The 18,612-nt window shown below is 43.3% G+C and overlaps 1 protein-coding gene across 4 annotated transcripts in view; it reads right to left on the minus strand.

The window, feature by feature from the left end:
* The window catches only part of ADAMTS12 (ADAM metallopeptidase with thrombospondin type 1 motif 12), a 317,885-nt gene that overhangs the window by 292,890 nt on the left and 6,383 nt on the right, over positions 1-18,612 (minus strand). For all 4 annotated transcript variants that reach the window (XM_048850633.2, XM_075128412.1, XM_048850632.2 and 1 more), the window contains exon 2: positions 14,248-14,609. In XM_048850633.2, the coding sequence (XP_048706590.2) occupies positions 14,248-14,609 (362 nt within the window). The remainder of the gene's footprint in view (positions 1-14,247; positions 14,610-18,612) is intronic.

The raw sequence follows: 18,612 nt of genomic DNA on the forward strand, positions 1-18,612 counted from the left end.
AAATATAAAAACAATTCTGGAATGATCAACTCATGAGAACACATGGGATTTGACTCCAAAGATTCTTCCCCCTAGCACAAACCTCTGAACTGTGAAGCTAGAAAATGTAGGATTGTTATTTAGTCCATGCTTCCCATTCACAACAATTCAGGAAATCATTTGATGACTATAAGAGCTCAGAAATCAAGAAAGTCAAACCTACTGATGTGTAAACCATCACAATTCACTTATGTAAACAAGACCACATCACACACACCTGCCCTCTGACGCTTCCACTGTCTCTCCTTTCATTGAAGTGTCCAGTTCAAAATTGTCACACTAATTTTTAAGACCCTCTGTGGATTTACTGCAGACTTTCTCTTCCCTGCCCTCTCCAGTCATCTGGCCCATCTCATAATTGGTAAGAAAAATCTTCTCTCCTCACTTACTCCTGTCGTCTGAAAGTGTCTTCCTGGGGAAAAAAAATAATCTTTGCCTCATCAATTCTTCATCTCTGTAAATTTCATCTGAAGACTTTCTCCACTGCTTATACATCCTAAGGGAGGAGTGGGGAAATTAAGTCCGATGGGGAGTTATTCCACTCTGTAAGCCATTTGGGGATGCAGAGTGTACAAAAGATGCTAAATATAAAAATTGTAATGTAAAGTATAACAAAGTTCTTAGTACTTGCCACATTTCTCCATTGGTAGGTACTGTAAACAGAGAAAGCATGATGGCATTCTGATAAAAAAAACAAGCAATATATTGTCGTCCTGGAGGAACACTGCCAGCAATCAGGCAGAAAGTTGTTTCGCATACATGGGTAATTAGAGAACCCTGCTACTTTATCAAGGCTCTTAATATGATTCACTCAATAGGTGCCCTCTGAAAATTACTAGAAAACTGATCTCCCAGCAGCAGATGGTTTATGTCTATATCCACTTTTTTATGAAGCAATAAGACGACTCCCAAAATGTAATGAATAAAAATGAATAGTAATAGCAATGTCATTATTACATGAAAGAGTGATAGGATACATCATATTAAATGCAGAAATAAGCTTCAAAGTAAAAAAAAACACAGGGGAGCTGAAAATCTGCTCCTTACATTTTCTCTATTTCCATCTATGTTACATCTGTATGATCTTTATGACAGGACATAAATCCAGGAGCATTTGTGCTCAGTGTGGTGAGGATTTGCTCTGATTACATTATTATCTGAAACTCAGAAAAACAGTAACTTACAAAAATGAACTGAAACTTAAAAAGACCTGATAGGAAAGTAAGTTCTTCTAGAGGCAAAGTTCATGAGTAGGAAACGCAGGTGTTAGCTGGGTAGAGGTCAGGTGCTTCTTTATGGCACTGTAGTCGAATGGTGCCTTACTCCATTTAATAGAGACTGTCCTAACTAGACAACAAGCATCTATTTTTGTTATTTCCTTGATTCCTCCAGAATCAGTAAAGCAGCCAGACCCTTGGCCAACTCTAACACATAATTCGTCTCTCCACCAATTTGAAGATCTACAGTGCAGTGGTCCTAACATCTCTTCTGTATGGTTCTGAGACATGGACTCTTTATAGACAGCACATTAAACAGCTTGAGCAATTTCACATGTGCTCCCTCCACTCATTTGCTGGCAGGACAGCGTGACTGTAGTGACTTTTAGTGGTTCTTCCCTGTCAGCCTCAGAGGGAGGTCACTACACCTCTCTACGCCACCTAGCATGCTAATCCCCTGTCAATTTGCTTTGTGTCAGTAAAGAGTCTAGGGCCCTGGCCCCTTGGGGCAGGGCAGGGCAATCAGCGGTCTTTAGCCCAGCTTCCTGGCTGAGGTAGATGGTAAACAGTCAAGCTAAAGCCCCCACAAAGCAGCAGTAGTCAATAATCCAGCACCCTGACTGGGGAAGACAGCAAACAGAGGCAGGCTCAAGACCTCTGGGCAGGGCAGAGCAGTAGTGGTCTGTATAACCCAGCTTCCTGGCTGGGGCAGAGAGCAAACAAGCAGAGGCTGTCTGGTGTTGGATAAGTAGGCCGCCACCCCAGGGGTGGAGTCGCAGCAGAAGGTAGGGGTACCTGGGGCCACCCTACTCCATTGGGTCCCAGCCCAGGGTCCTACCAATAGCAGGTGATCCTGCCACTGGGTCAGTGGGGATCCTACCAAAACATACTAACTGTGGTTTCAGCAACACAGCCAAATGAATGTCTGGTTTCCCTGGGCTACTTCTTATCCCTACCTGTTTGTAGGGCTCTGTTGCTTGCAGATCCTCAGTATCCTCGGGATACTCAGCAGCCAACAGTCCCAGTAGCTCCTTGGGGTACTCGCCTGGCGCAGTCCTGGCAACTCCCCAGGGTATTCAGCTGACATAGTCCCAACAGCTCCCCTCCCTTGGAGTTCTCCTCCAGGGGCACGGGTTGGCACATATCAGTCCCTGGTCCAGGAGCCAGCAACAGGGCAGAGCATCTGCCTCCTTCCCTTGCTCTGATCCAACTGAGCTGAAGGCCCCGCCTCTTATACTTCCTGTTCCACCCCACTGCTTCCAGCGCGTGGGGTGGGCCCAGCCTAGCTCCGCCCACCGGGGAGGAGTGATTCCTCCCTGTCAGCCTCGGAGGGAGGCCACTCCAACTCACTACTGTGACCAATATGAAGGTCCTTGAGAGACCAAACACAACCAGCATCAAGGAAATGGTACTGAGAGCACAATTTGACTGGACACTTAATCAGAATGGAGGACCACTGCCACCCAAAACAGCTCCTGCATGGGGAGCTGAGGCAGGGCAAAAGAAAGAAGGACCATCCTTATAAGAGCTTCAAAGATAACTGGAAGAGCAGTCTCCAGTGCGCTGGTATCAATCTTACAGAACTTGAGCAAATGGCACAGAACAGGACTCACGGATGGTCTTTGACAAGATTAGCATGCAGCAGGTTTAAGCGGGATCGATGAAATCGTCTCCAGGCTGCACGTGAAAGACGCCACAGAGCCACATTATCAAACATCATGGATACAGACTCCCCACGTCCTCAATGTGGCCAACTCTGTGCATCAGGATTCTGAATTTAGAGTCATATGTGAAGCCATAGATGAGAATTGGGTCAGTGATGGACTACTACTACTGTAAGTTCTCATTTGTCTTGCCAAGCTACCCAGAACATTGGCAGGCAAAGAGCACCACTGGTATTACTGTTCAGTATTCAGCTCATTTGAAACCTAAAATGTTATTCTAGCCAGACAGTGGCTTAGTCATCTACACTCTTGACCCCTTCCTCCCAAAGATACAAGTCATGGCTCTGGCCTTCAGGAGTATAAATTGAGTCATAGGTAGTTTGCTCTGCAGTACTTTTGGATGAGGAGTAAAATTTTCCAGAGTGCCTAAGGCCCAGAGGCACAAAAGGACTTAGGCGTTGCATGCTGAGCATCACAACACCTAACTTTGAGGCACCTAGAAGATCACAGGAAAAACACTGAGTGATCACAAAGTCCAAGTTAGGCACCTAGACTCCCTTTGCAATGCATGGGGAGAGACAGGCGCCTAAGGATGCAATCCACAAAAGCCAGCGTACTAGGCAGGGAGCTGCCTAAGCTAGCAATGAGAGATGCTGACAAGAGGGGTGTGTGCTAAGCCCCATTCCTCTCTCAGAGTTCAGTGCCTTAGTCCAGGCTGCAGAGAGATGCCTATCTCTGCTAGCAATCCACAACCAGGAACCCCTTTCCCAGCATCAGGAGACTTAGTTGTTTCAGGTAAGAATGAGTTTGGTGCTTGCCTAGCTCCAAGCAAAGTTGCCGGAGGAGAAGCCTCCCTCCTAACCCTTAATCCAGGGCCAGTTCTAGGGGTGGGCAAGCAGGGTGGTCACCCTGGGTGCCATCTTCCAGAGGCCTCTGTGCCACTCAGGTTCTGTTTGCTTGTTTTTGGCTTGGGCTCTGGGGAGGAGGGGGCTGAAAACATTTTTATCCTGGCCAGGTAAATAGCCAAGGCTCCTCTTTTTGCCCTTAGCCCAGTGGTAGGCTACTCACTGGGATGTGGGAGGCCCCTAGTTCAAGTTCCCTCTCTGTCTGATGAGGAGAAGGGATTTAAACAGAGGTCTCCCACCTCTTGGTGAATGGCCTAACCACTGGGCTACAGAGTGACTCGCTCCTTTTCTGGCCCAATTAATAGTTAATTATTCAATCAACATGGAACAACTTCAATAGAAGAGATTGACAGAGACCCACCTAGTTCAGTGGTTGGAGCACTCACCTGAGAGGTGGGTGTGACATTGCACCCCATAATGCTTTATAGAAATATGCTTATGAGTGTAAATATGACCTACCTGGAATATGTTTTATGCTAGATATGCCATGTAACATGTATTTGCAAAGGTTATGTTCTACTGAATGTATTCATCCTATTTGTATGCATGTATCATTTTTATATCTGAAGTTATGAGCGTTGCATCTGTGCTTGTATTTAAAGTGTTTGCTGTAGGAAGCACATGAGGCAGATTTGGTCAACATACTGTGAAGGAGTTATTCTAGTACAGTCAAACCTCGCAATATCTCGCGATAACGCGAATTCGGATATAATGCGATCATCAGTTGGCTCCCCTTTAAGGCCGTAATACTGTTCGCGTTTTGCCGGAATACTTTTTTTACGACATTTATAAATAAACCACGTTCTTCCATTATGGATACAACAGTTCGCAAATGCAAGTCGTTTTCTGCCCAAGAGAAATTGTATGCCATGGATCAAGTAAAGAAGGGCAAACAAGAAACTCAGCTTGCTAGAGATCTAGGAATTAGCGAGTCCACTCTGCGAGGGTGGAAAAAAGAAGAAGAAAAGCTCCGTAGCCTACCCTGCATTCTTGAAGAGGAAACTGGTTTACAGAGTAAAAAGGTCAAGTTTGCTAATGACAAAAGCCTGGATTCAGCCTTGTACCAATGGTTTCTCCAGGCTTACTCAGAAGGAGTTCCCATTTCTGGCCCTATTCTGAAAGCTCAAGCAGAGAAATTTGATCTCCTTATCAATGGAAATAAATCCAAATTTAAAGCGAGTAACGGCTGGCTGGACAGATTCAAGAAAAGGCACACTATAAGCCAAGTTCTTGTGTCTGGGGAAAGCCGCTCAGCTGATAAAGAGGATGCCAATTCCTACCCAACTGAGCTTAAAAAGTTGCTGGAGGAAGGTTGCTACACAGCCGATCAAGTTTACAACTGCAATGAGACTGGTTTATGCTTTAAAATGTTACCCAATCACACCCTCGCAACCAGGACTGATAGTCAGAAATGAGAAGGCTTTAAGCAGAGGAAGGACCGAGTCACTCTCTTGTTTTGTGTCAACAAGTCTGGCAGCCACAAAGTCAGACCTCTGATGATCGGAAAAGTGAGATCTCCCAGATGTTTTCATCATGTTAATATGAAGGCCCTTTCCTTTGAATACACCAACAGCAAGAATGCATGGATGAATATCTCCATATTTCAAGATTGGTTCCATAAAACTTTCGTGCCAGCCACTCGGGCTCATTTACGAAAACTCAAGCAGGAGCAAAAAGCTCTCCTACTGCTAGATAATTGCCCTGCCCACCCCCCAGTGGAAAATCTTGTCAGTTGTGACGGCAAGATTAAAGTCTCTTATCTCCCGAAGAACACTAAGTCATAAATCCAGCCACTGGACCAAGGCATCATATCGGTATTTAAGCAAAACTATCATCGCAAAATGATCAAGCAGATGGTATCGGATAACAGCTCCTCCGTCGATACATCACTGGCTTCACTCAACTTGAAAGAAGACTGTCACCTCGGCGGGAAAGCCTAGGATGCTATCTCTGCATGTTGCATTGAACAATGCTGGACAAAGGGTCTTGGTCCAGTTTTTCCATCACCTACACATGATGATGGTAATGATGATGAGCCTGAATTTACAAGATTCCTTGAAGACGACGTACATTTAGCCGAAGAAGCACTCAGAGAATATGAGCACAGTCATCATGATATCCTCAACCGGTTTTCAGCAGATGACATCTGCCCCATATAGGAACACATCTCAGGTGATGAAATTGTTGCAAATGTCAGTGGGAAGAATGAAGCTACACCACCAGAGCCCAAAACCAGTGGCGCTAATGATGACGACGACAATGATGGCACCTTAACTCCCCCACCAAAAGTGTCCGAGGCAGTAAAGCTCCTAGAAGTCAGTATGAGGTGGCTGGAAACTCAAGATGTGGACAGCGTCAAAATCCTCCAACTCAAAGCTTCTGACTTTGCTAGAAGCCAACAGTCTGCAGCAAATAAGCAGACCACACTGGATAGCTTTTTTAAGAAATGATGAATTTTCATAACCCCGCTATAAAGCGACCCCGCATTTATCGTGATCAAATTTTTTGAACCCCAATTATCGCGTTATAGCGGGGTTTCACTGTAATTGGGAGTATTTAGCTAACATTGGACCTTGAGAAACACCAATCCACATCTAAGCTTTCCTGGGAACGTTCAAACTAACATGTAAACAATGGCGTCGGCCTGCAAAAAGTTGAATCATTCATGGACATGTGACTTGCCCAGGTGACTGCAAAACTCCATCTTGTTGAGGGGATTTTACACAGGAGAAGAGAGGGGTTTCCACCCACAAGAGAAAGACTATATAAACCCCTGGAAACCCCTCCATTTTGTCTTCAGCTAGCTCAAAAGATAGCCTCTCCACCCCAAAGAGATGCCTGAAAGAAACTGGAACAAAGGACAGTAATTACAGGAGTGTGAGTGATTGCTGGACCCAACTAGGAGGAAGTCTAGTCTGTAAAAGAAGCGTATTGGAACATCTCTGAGAGTGAGATTTACTTGCATTTAGTTTCTTACTGTATTAGGCTTAGACTTGTGTGTTTTATTTTATTTTGCTTGGTAACTTACTTCGTTCTGTCTGTTATTACTTGGAACCACTTAAATCCTACTTTTTATATTTAATAAAATCACTATTTACTTAAAAAGAAAAGGAGTACTTGTGGCACCTTAGAGACTAACCAATTTATTTGAGCATAAGCTTTCGTGAGCTACAGCTCACTTCATCAAGTGAAGCTCACGAAAGCTTATGCTCAAATAAATTGGTTAGTCTCTAAGGTGCCACAAGTACTCCTTTTCTTTTTGCGAATACAGACTAACATGACTGTTACTCTGAAACCTGTCACTTTTTACTTATTAATTAACCCAGAGCAAGTAATTAATTCCTGGGGGCGCAAACAGCTGTGCAGATCTCTCTATCAGTGTTACAGAGTAAAACGGATTTATTTGGGGTTTGGATCCCATTGGGAACTGTGTATCTGGGTGCTGGAGACAGGAACACTTCTTAAGCTGTTTTCAGTTAAGACTGCAGCTTTTGTGGGACGTGGTTCAGACCTGGGCCTGTGTTTGTAGCAGGCTATTGTGTCTGGCTTAACAAGGTAAGGTACTGGAGTCCCAAGCTGCCAGGGAAAATGGGCTCAGAGGTAGTCCCAGCACTTCAGGTGGCAGTCCCAAGGGGGTTTCTGTGACCCAACCCATCACAGTGGGAGAACCCTTTTTAGATTCTTTCTCCCTCTCAAGTAGATGGGGGACTTAAACCAAGATTCTCCCATGACCTGGATGAGTACCCTAACCACTGGGCTAAAGGTTATGTGGGAAGTTTCCTCCTTCTTCCCTTCCAACCCTGACCTGACAGTTTTGTGTGGAGCTATATGGCCTCTGAACACACCTACTTGATCTGGCCCAAAACGTGAACTAGGAGCTCCTGTGCCCATATTCCCCTGGTCTGTGGATTGCCCTGGGGCTTAGGTAGGTGGGTTGACCAGACACCTAGAGGCAGGCAGGAGTGTCCGTGTCCAGAGGCTGAAATCTAGTCTGACTGAAAGAACCTCTCCATGCAAATAGGCAAAGGGTTCACTATTCTGTAACAGCAACTCCTACCAGGCCTGACACACTCACTATACTCAACACATTGCTTTCATAGTATTTACCCAAAAAGGGTCATGTGAGATGTCTAATGGAAGCTTATCTCTTACTGATCCTCCTAAAAGTTGTGGGATGTATGTAGGGGTGATATTTAAGAAGTTGTTTGGATGTACTGAAATGTGTTTAGAATCTGTGTGCCAGGCAGGGTTCACAAGTAGGTTTTACCAGACAAAGGGCAATCCACTTTGTCTCTGATGTGTGTGAAGCAAACACAAAACATGTAATGTCTAAAAGAGAAACAGGTTGACATGGGGACATGATCTCAACATTGCAGCAGGGCACCAGGAAGGCATTTTAAAGGACTATTGAACTATAACAGGGGGGTGGAACAACACTCCATTATCCATTTCACTGAGGAACACCCTTGGCAGAGGGGGGCAATTTGTGAAGGAATGAATCCTAGATTGACTGAAAACCAGCAAGCTCTGCCAAAAAGCTTTGAGGGTAAGAAACTGCTTTAGACAAGGGTTGTACCCTAGCAAGTGTTAGTCTCTAGAAAGCTTGTTATATTTTTGTTTTATTTGTAATCACTTCTGTTTTCATTAGTCTGACTCAAAACTCACTTGAATCTGGGGATCTCTGTTTTTTTATTCATAAACTGATATTTGTTTTCACTATAAATAGACATGTGTTGATATAAAGGTCCTGAAATCTCAGCTGTAACTGTCCACCTGTGCGTATATGTCTCTTTGGGGGGGGCTCCATAGTGGGGCTCCATTCTGAGAGTGTCCAGTGCCAGGAGCTGAATGCTACCAGGGAACACTCTTCACGGGGGTTTCAGGGATTGGGGTACGTCTGATGTTAACCTGCAAAGCAAGATAGCAAAATAGGACTGGTAGAGTCCTGAAGTGAGTGCTTGAAAAGCTGGTGGTATACAAGAGCTGACATCCAGCTACCACAGGATAAACACCCTCATGTTGAAGGCAAGGGGATAACAAGATGACCCACAATCCTGAGCACCCCAAAAAAGCATCACACCTTAGGCACTTAGGGAACTTTTATCCAGGAATTTTAGGCACTGACTGAGTTTAAGCACCTACATAGTTAGGCAGTGGCAAGAGGGGGTTACAGTGGTGGCTAAAATTGGTGGCTAAAACTGGCTAAAAAGTCTGGGGTTTAGGTGCCTACATAGGTTTGTGGATCTGGGCTTAAGTAGCTTAGAAGCCTAGGACCATTGGCTTTCAATAAAACTTAGACTCCTAAATCACATAGACACTTTGGAAAATTTCACTAGAGACTTACAAACCAGGACCTTGTCTGCTCTGCATGGACATTAAATATCCTGGTCACAGCCCTGGACCATTGTGGGGTCAACCTCAATCATGGCATAAATCAGAGCACCTCCCAGGGCCAGTTCCAGCAGCAGGGAATTGTTATAACATAGGCGTACCCTAAGCTTGCCCTCTTTTCCCCAGACACAACCCTGGCACTCATGCTCAGAAGAAACAATAAACATCAGAGCCCAAGCAAGGACATTCGTCCACTGACCTGCTAGGCAAGTTTAGGGAAGCTTTGCATTATCAAAATCATAAGCATTGCCAGACTAGAGCAGACTCAATATCCACATAGACCAGTATCCAATCTCTGACGATGGCCAGCATCAGATGCTTCACAAGAAGGCGTAAAAAATCTGCAATAGGGAGACTTGGGAGAATCTGCTCCTCACATTAGGTCTTATCCTGATTCCTAATAGTTAGAGGTTGGTTTAAGCCCCAATGCATGAGTTTCAATATCCCTTCCGAAATGTGCTGTAATTAGGACAACTCCCATGCAGTCTTGGATGGTGACCCAGCACATGTTGTTCATTTTAAGAACACTTTCACTGCAGATTTGACAAAAACGCAAAGAAGGTACCAAGGTGAGATTTCTACAGATAGCTACAGCACTCAACCTGGGGTTTAAGAATGTGAAGTGCCTTCCAAAATCTGAGAGGGATGAGGTGTGGTGCATGCTTTCAGAAGTCTTAAAAAAGCAATGTAGTGGGGCAGTTATCCCGCTCTGGGGGAGGGAGGCTGGGCTGATTGGGGAGGCAGCTACAGCTGGGGCCATGCCCCAATCAGGCCACACCTGGCCCTGTTATAAGGGCTCAGGGAGGAGCTGGGTCATAGTCTCTCTCTAGCTGTGGAGAGAGAAGGATCTGGCGGCCTGGGAGCAGGGTATCAGGTGCAGAGCAGTGCTGGGGAAAGGCAATAGAAGCTGGGGAGCTCCAGCCTGGAAACTCACCCAAGCTGAGGCCTTGGGTAAGGACAAAGCAGGGATTGGCATTGCAGAAGTGCAGCCTGGGGCTAGGCAGAGGCAGCTAGTCCTACCCCCTTGCCGATGATGAGTAGCCATTACGGACTGCAGTCTGCCCCAGTGAGAGGGGGCTAGATGACTGGCAGTAGTCACTGAGGCAAGATGGGGTTAGAGGGATGGGGGTTCCCCAGGGAGGGGAGACCCAGAGGGTGGGGATGCTGTTGGGGCAGAACCCTGAGGTAAAGGTCACTGGAGTTCTGAGAGGGACGTGGGGCCTGAGGCAGGTGAGACACTGGCCAGCAGAGGGCGCTCTGGAGCTGGACATGAGCTAATTCCCAGGACGACCAGCAGGAGGCGCTGAGCCAGTAAGTCGTCGTCTCGCTACAAGCAAAACTCTGATGCAGAAATTACAGAACCTGAAGCACCAAAAAAGAAAATCCACCTTCTGCTGGTGGCATCTGACTCAGATGATGAAGATGAACATGCATCGGCCCACACTGCTTTGGATTGTTATTGAACAGAAACCCGTCATCAGCATGGACGCATGTCCTCTGGAATGGTGGTTGAAGCATGAAGGGACATATGAATCTTTAGCGCATGTGGCATGTAAATATCTTGCAACACCGGCTACAACAGTGTCATGAGAACACCTGTCCTCACTTTCAGGTGAATTGTAAAGAAGAAGCAGGCAGCATTATCTCCTGCAAATTGTAACCAAACTTGTTTCTCTGAGTGATTGGCTGAACAAGAAGTAGAACGGAGTGGACTTGTAGACTCTAGAGTTTTACATTGTTTTATTTTTGAATGCAGTTTTTTTTGTACATAATTATACATTTGTAAGTTCAACTTTCATGATAAAGAGCTTGCACTACACTACTTGTATTAGGTGAATTGAAAAATACTATTTCTTTGTACAGTGCAAATATTTGTAATAAAAAATAAATATAAGGTGTGCATTGTACACTTTGTATTCTTTGTTATAACTGAATATATTTGAAAATGTAGAAAACATACAAAAATATTTAAATAAATGGTATTATATTATTGTTTAACAGCACAATTAATCGCAATTCATTTTTTTTAATCATGCGATTAATTGCGATTAATTTTTTTAATTGCTTGACAGCCCTAATAGTCATATAAATTTCCAATCCTTTTAAAAATGTTGCTAAATTCTTGGCTGCAATGAGTTCCACTGTCTAATTATGTGTTGTATGGAAAAGTATTTGTAACTAACTATCAGTTTTGAATTTGCCACGTTTTAATTTCACTGACTGTCCCCTTGTTCTTTCCATTTTATAACACAAAACTCCCAACCTACTTTCTGTGTATCATTCATTTATTTGATACACTTGTATCATATTACCTCTTATTTGTCTTCTAAGATAAACAATCTATCAATCTCTGTTCATATGAGAGGTTTTTCCATGACCCAAATAATTCTTACCACCCTTCTCTGAACTCCTGCTAATTCTACAATTCAAACATATGTCAGCTTGGTAATGTGTACAATGTGGTGCTAAGCAACCCTGTAATTTATAAATGTTATCTAAACTCAGCCCAGTATAATACAGGTTCGTGACTAATTCAGTAAGCAAAACAATACAAAAAAACAAACAAAAATCCCACATCGCACAATGTATTCCCCAAACAGGAGGCTTCATAACAAATATATTCAATCAAAAATTTAGAAACCATGACAACAAACTCTGATGAACCTTAAAGTTCCAAAACCTAAAACTTGTTCATGCTGCTTTAGTTCTCAAAACTAAAGACTTCACGCTGTCAACCTTACCTCACAATTGCTCAGTGGGACTATTGGTGCAGGTTACTATTCAGTGTAAGAATGGAAGAATCAGACACAGAGTTCATGGACAAAAGTCTATGTTTCCGACATGGCATTAACTTGAGAACCTTACTCATACCCCAGTATGCAACAGAATAATGCATTAGAATACCATTTTTCAAAAGCACCTAAATCCCATTGAGTTTCACTGAGACTTGGGCTCATATGTGACTTAGAACCTTTTGAAAATTTACCGTACATTTATATACTGAATCTTTTTAAAATGCACACCAAAGGACATCTTAGCATGTTGTTGGAGACAGCATATTTGGAAGGAAATCGGTATTCAAGCCATAAAGAATTAGCATTTCACTCAAGTTGTACATCTCATGGATATTAATGTAAAATTGCTGTGGAGGCAAAAGACCATTCATCAAAAGAACCTAATTGCTTTTGACTACCTTTTCCTATCAGACACTCTTCTCTATAGCCTAATTGTCGCTTCATATTTCTAAAATGCTCCAAAAAGACTTTGACAATCCGACAGACAACAATCTCTGCCTTTTCACTGAGTAATATTCCATATCTTATTTGAACATATAGCATTGGAAAACGTCTTTTTAAGAAGAGTGCAGCTGTTGTTTTTCAGTACTCTGTCATGTGCTACTCCAAGGACTCCAATTTTATCTGTAGGAGACCAATTTTCATGTGTGTCCAGGCTATGTTAGAAGCCCACAGGGGTTTCTAAAGCTCTGGAATAGCAAGGAATTTCTTTACATATCGATAGACTGGGGAAGGGGGAGGAAATTCTTCACAGATGTTTATCTTGGCACAATTCATTTTGCAGAAACGAAAGAATTCAGGCTTGAGAGTGAACTCTGGTCTCTTGTTCTGCAGGCCATTGCAGACTGAGACATGTTGCTCAAAGTTCTGGCTACCATTGTTGTCTTTCAGTAAACCAAACAGTCCTGAGGAATCTTACTCTGCTGCCTGTTTGATTTCCCAGTCTCAAATAAATTAAACCCTTGCAGATTAAATTCTGCACTTGGATGCGGACACCCAGCTGCCGCCGAAGTGAATGGGAAAAATATAACAATGTATTTGTCCATTTTCCAAAGCTTTCATGTGTTACCCAGAAAGATCAAGAAGCTCATGGGTACCAGAGGGTTGCACACTGTTGCTTCTGTAGACCAAGCTCATTGCAAAGACCATGGACTCTTTGCATCCCTCCATTCCCCCCACAAGCACACAGTATGCCAGGCTCCCATTCCCCTCTATTTCAGGGACTCCCAACAACCCACGCCCCTTCCTTCATGACAGGGGCTCTCTGTGGCCCCCAATTTCCCTCTCCCGTCATACCAGAAACTCTGAGTATCCCCCTTTCTCCCATTCTCCTCGCATGTCAGCAGCTCTCTGTGCATCCTGCCCCATTTCCTTTCTCCTCTACCATGCTAGGGGCTCTATGTGTCCCCTCATTCCTCCCTACTCCTCTCTTTCCCTGCACCATTCTCATTTTCTGACTTGGGGGGGAGAAGCCTCCCAAGGTGTTCACTCTATTGAAACAATGGGCAGAGTAGAGATGGGGAGTCAGCCAGTTCTTTAACCTATAGACAAGTCCAGAGATGGTGGAAGCTGCTGGCTCCGCTAACCAAATCCAAGGAGCTCCACGTGCCCCCCACGTCCTGCTTGTGGTTTTCTATTTTTCACCAAAATGAACAGGATTCTTCCCACTGATGCCTAGAACACTCCCTGAAATTTTGGAATTGGTAGGATGTGGCATTCAGAAGTTATTGCATTACAGGCAGACAGAGAAATGCCTTCCAATTGAGCACAAACCCTTGCTTTGCTTATCTAATAAGCAGCCAAAAACTGAACTAAAGTTCAGCTGAACCTTTGGACATTGAATGTCAGCGTGGACATTGAATTAGAAACCCCATTATACACTCTCATGAAATTTCTGGTGCATCTGAGCTTCAGCAGTGCTAAAAATATTGTCCAACAAGAATAAACACTTCACCTCTCAGACCTAATCTAAACTAGAGCGTGTAGAGAAATGGGAGATTTTAAAAAGTTGCAAACTTTTGTACCTTTCCCACCCCACAAAAAAAAATAGCTTTAGATTTGGTTTAAAGTTTGTGTGAAAATTCAGGCTGGTTCTTATTCAAGTGATACATAAATGCAAGTTATTTTATTCAGACTAGTTCATCTAGTGTTTTAACCAAACACATGCACGCCTCTGGCTCACTTCCAAAGAGATCAAAATCAGCATGGCACCACGATGCAAGACCACATCACTTACCAGCCCATTGCAAGTGCTGATCACTGCTGGTCCATTCCCAGAATTTGGCTGCAAGACTGTACCAATGAGGTGACATGAGGTTCCTGAGTAAGGTACAATCTTTGCACCAGTGTGGTTCCCGTATCTCCTTTCCAGTACATAGTTAGCAGAAAGGAATCCTCGATGGACAGTCAAGTTAAAAAACAGATCCTTCTCCTTGTGGTTAATTTTATAATACACAAGGTTTTCCTTTCTACTGAAGTCTCTTTTCCTCCTGGCATCTGAGGTGTGATGGTGTAAACTGTAAGAGAGAAAATGGCCGCTTGCATCTACTTTTGCAGGACCAACCATGTGGTATTCTTGCAGTGTCCGGATAAAGTGCTCTGGGAAAAAAACCAAAGGGAACATTTTAGCTTTTCATAGAATCAAAGGCCTGGGAGGGACCTCAAGAGGTCATCTAGTCAGTCCCTGCGCTCATGGCAGGACTAAGTATTATCTAGACCATTCCTGACAGGTGTTTATCAAATCTTCTCTTAAAAATCTCCAATGATGGAAATTCCACAACCTCCCTAGACAATTTATTCCAGTGCTTAACCACCCTGACAGTTAGGAAGTTTTTCCGAATGTCCAACCTAAACCTCCTCTGCTGCAATTTAAGCCCATTGCTTCTTGTCCTATCCTCAGAGGTTAAGAAGAACAATTCTTCTCCCTCCTCCTTTTATGTACTTGAAAACTGTTATCATGTCCCCTCTGTCTTCTCTTTTCCAGACTAAACAAACCCAAAATTTTCAATCTTCCCTCATAAATCATGTTTTCTAGACCTTTAATCATCTTTTGTTGCTCTTCTCTGGACTTTTTCCAATTTGTCCACATCTTTCCTGAAATGTGGCACCGAAAACTGCATACAATACTCCAGCTGAGGCCTAATCAGCACGGAGTAGAGCAGAAGAATTTCTTCTCGTGTCTTGCTTACAACACTCCTGCTAATACATCCCAGAATGATGACTGCTTTTTTTGCAACAGTGTTACACTGTTGACTCATATTTAGCTTGTGGTCCACTATGACCCCCAGATCCCTTTCCACAGTACTGCTTCCTAGGCGGTCATTTCCCATTTTGTATGTGTGGAACTGATTGTTCCTTCCTCTTAAATGGAGTACTTTACATTTGTCCTTATTGAATTTCATCCTATTTACTTCAGACTCTTAGGATATAGATATTCAGGCCTGTCTGTAAAGGCCTATACTCTAAGAATTTAGGTGTATTCTTATCACTTGGCTAGTTATAGAGGCATAAAAGAAAGAATCAAAATCAGTCTGCCTGTGTAAGTTCCTTCTCTTACTGTGACAGTCTGAGGCCCTGTTCTTAGGCTAAGGCCTTTGGCTAAGCAACAGAGGCAGCCATAAGTTGGGAAGCGACCGGTCACATCCTCACATTCCAAACTAGTCACATTGAAAGAAGGTGCTATTGGGCTGTTAGGAATACAATCCTGTCCTGATAGTGCCTATCACCTCCAGAGAAAGGGAAGTGCCTCGAAAATGTAAAAGGAAACTTAGTTTGATAGCATCCTGTCTGGCAAAAACTCACTTATCAATAGCTGGGATGTGAAATCCTCACTTCTGTATTGTTTTGTCATTATAGTTCCCACTTTGCTATTGTTTGTCTGTATAATCTCTGTCTGGTTCTGTGATTGTTTCTGTCTGCTGTATAATTAATTTTGCTGGGCGTAAACTAATTAAGGTGGTGGGATATAATTGGTTACATAATCATGTTACAATATGTTAGGATTGGTTAGTTAAATTTCAGGAAAATGATTGGTTAAGGTAGAGCTAAGCAGAACTCAAGTTTTACTATATAGTCTGCAGTCAATCAGGAAGTGAGTGGGTCGGTGAGATGGTAACAGGGAATGGGGGTAAGGAAATTGGAATCATCTTTTGCTAAAGGGGGAAACGGGAAAAGAGAATGGGGATGGGGAAATTGGAATCATGTTTGGCTAAGGACAGGAATGGGAACAAGGACACAGGTGTAAGGCTCTGTGGTGTCAGAGCTGGGAAGGGGGACACTAAGGAAGGAAACTGGAATCATGCTTGCTTGAAGTTCACCCCAATAAACATTGAATTGTTTGCACCTTTGGACTTCGGGTATTTTTGCTCTCTGTTCATGCGAGAAGGACCAGGGAAGTAAATGGGTGAAGGAATAAGCCCCCGAACACAGACCATTACTCCAGTTTGTCCAGATCATTTTGAATTTTATTCCTATCCTCCAAAGCACTTGCAACTCCTCCCAGCTTGGTATCATCTGCAAACTTTATAAGTGTACTCTCTATGCCATTTTCTAAATCACTGATGAAGATATTGAACAGAATCAAACCCAGAACTGATTCCTGAGGGACCCCACTCATTATGCCCTTCCAGTATGATTGTGAACTACTCAAACTACTCTCTGGGAACAGTTTTCCAACCAGTTTTGCACTTATAGTAGCTCCATCTAGGTTGCATTTCCCTAGTTTGTTTATGAGAAGGTCAAGCAAGACAGTATCAAAAGCTTTACTTTTATACTCCAAAGCTTTTATCATTTCAGAACTCACATACATGAAAGGGAAACTCGTGGGGGAGGGGCTGATTCTCCACACCATTCCACAGGCATAAGGGGGTGCTGTGCAGTGCAAAATCAGGCCTGACTACTTCAACAGCTTCTCATTTGGGCTTTTTACACTCTCCCTCCTTAACACAAACCTTAAAAGCTTTAAAACATTTCTCCCATTCACATCCTTTCACATTTCAAACTCAACATCAACCGGTGGTATACATTGCCTTTGAGGACATTAAGCCAATTTACATCAGCTGTTGCCCGAAGACTCTTTCAGTCTAAAGGTATGAAATCCAAAGGATATTGTCAGAATGAATGTTCTTCTGATGCCCCTCAGCTATTATTTCCTATTCTAGAAACACCTATTCTTACACATGAAGCAATTAGACCCCACTCTGCCATACTTTGGTGTGTTTCTATTCTCTTTATTATAAGAAAATATTGTCTTTGATAATCCCATAGCCCTATGAATTCTGTTTTACCTTTATCATCTTATTGTCATGATTTTGTCCTGTTCATTAGCATTACCCACTTTTGTCATTTGGCCTGGCCTATCCTGTTTTTTCTCCTTTGTCATCATCATGTACTAACACAACTGACTGGACTCAACCCATCCTGGAAGGTGCAACATTCCCTCAGCTCCTACTGATTCCAGCAGCGGCAGAAGGGGCTCAAAATTTCTAAGGAGCTGCGAGGCACCTTGCAGGATTGAAGATCTGTGTTTGTACCTTTCAAATGATACAATGAAGTCTTCACTCAATAATGACTCTTACTTGACTGCGTAGGGGATGAAAACAAGGTGAATATTTGGACTATCTTCTTCAGGAAGGAAGGAAAATAGCTCTAAAATCTCAGCTGTCAGCCATGCCATAAAATTAGAGAAGTTTACACCATCCCCAGGTGCTATTTAAGGACTCATTTGTGAGTGCCACCAGCCAATTCAAAGAAGCAATATGCAACAACAGAAAATACTGGAATAGACCTGCAGATATTAATGCTGAAAAATTATGTAATGGACCAAAGAGAGTGAATTAATAACACACCAAAGTGTAACTAGAGGGGGGTTAAATGTATTTCTCACCAGTAATCAGTACAACTAAAATACTGATCTCTTGGTTGCTAAAAAGGGATTACCACAGGCACTATCAATACTGGAACACTTTCTTCAGCTCTATGTTAAGCCTCATTTTATTATTAAATCTAAAACAAAGACAAGAGGCACAATATCACAGTATCTTGTTGTTGTTCTGCAGTACAGTACTTCTAATGAATTCTCTAACAATGTCAGGCTGGGGAACGAACAGCCAGGGACGTATACTACTTCTAAAAACTATATACAGCCAAGAATGCCTTCAGGCTATTATCTTTCTATATCACCCCCTCCAACTTTCCTAAGGTAATATTTAATGGGTCCACACACAGATGTTAAAGGTTCTCATACAAATGTAATACTCTGCCCCCACCCCTGTTAATTCTTTTCTTTTAGCAAACTGTGTGAGCTTAGAGACCACAATGTTCACAGCGGCGTGGCATACTTCATTAGTACAGAATAAGATGTAATGTCAGGGCTGGCTCCAGGCACCAGCTCATAGAATCATAGAATAGCAGGGTTGGAAGGGACCTCAGGAGGTCATCTAGTCCAACCCCCTGCTCAAAGCAGGACCAATCCCCAACTAAATCATCCCAGACAGGGCTTTGTCAAGCCTGACCTTAAAAACCTCTAAGGAAGGAGATTCCACCACCTCCCTAGGTAACGCATTCCAGTGTTTCACCACCCTCCTAGTGAAAAAGTTTTTCC

Source organism: Caretta caretta, chromosome 5 (genome assembly GCF_965140235.1).
Source record: "Caretta caretta isolate rCarCar2 chromosome 5, rCarCar1.hap1, whole genome shotgun sequence".
In the NCBI taxonomy this organism is placed as follows: domain Eukaryota; kingdom Metazoa; phylum Chordata; order Testudines; family Cheloniidae; genus Caretta; species Caretta caretta.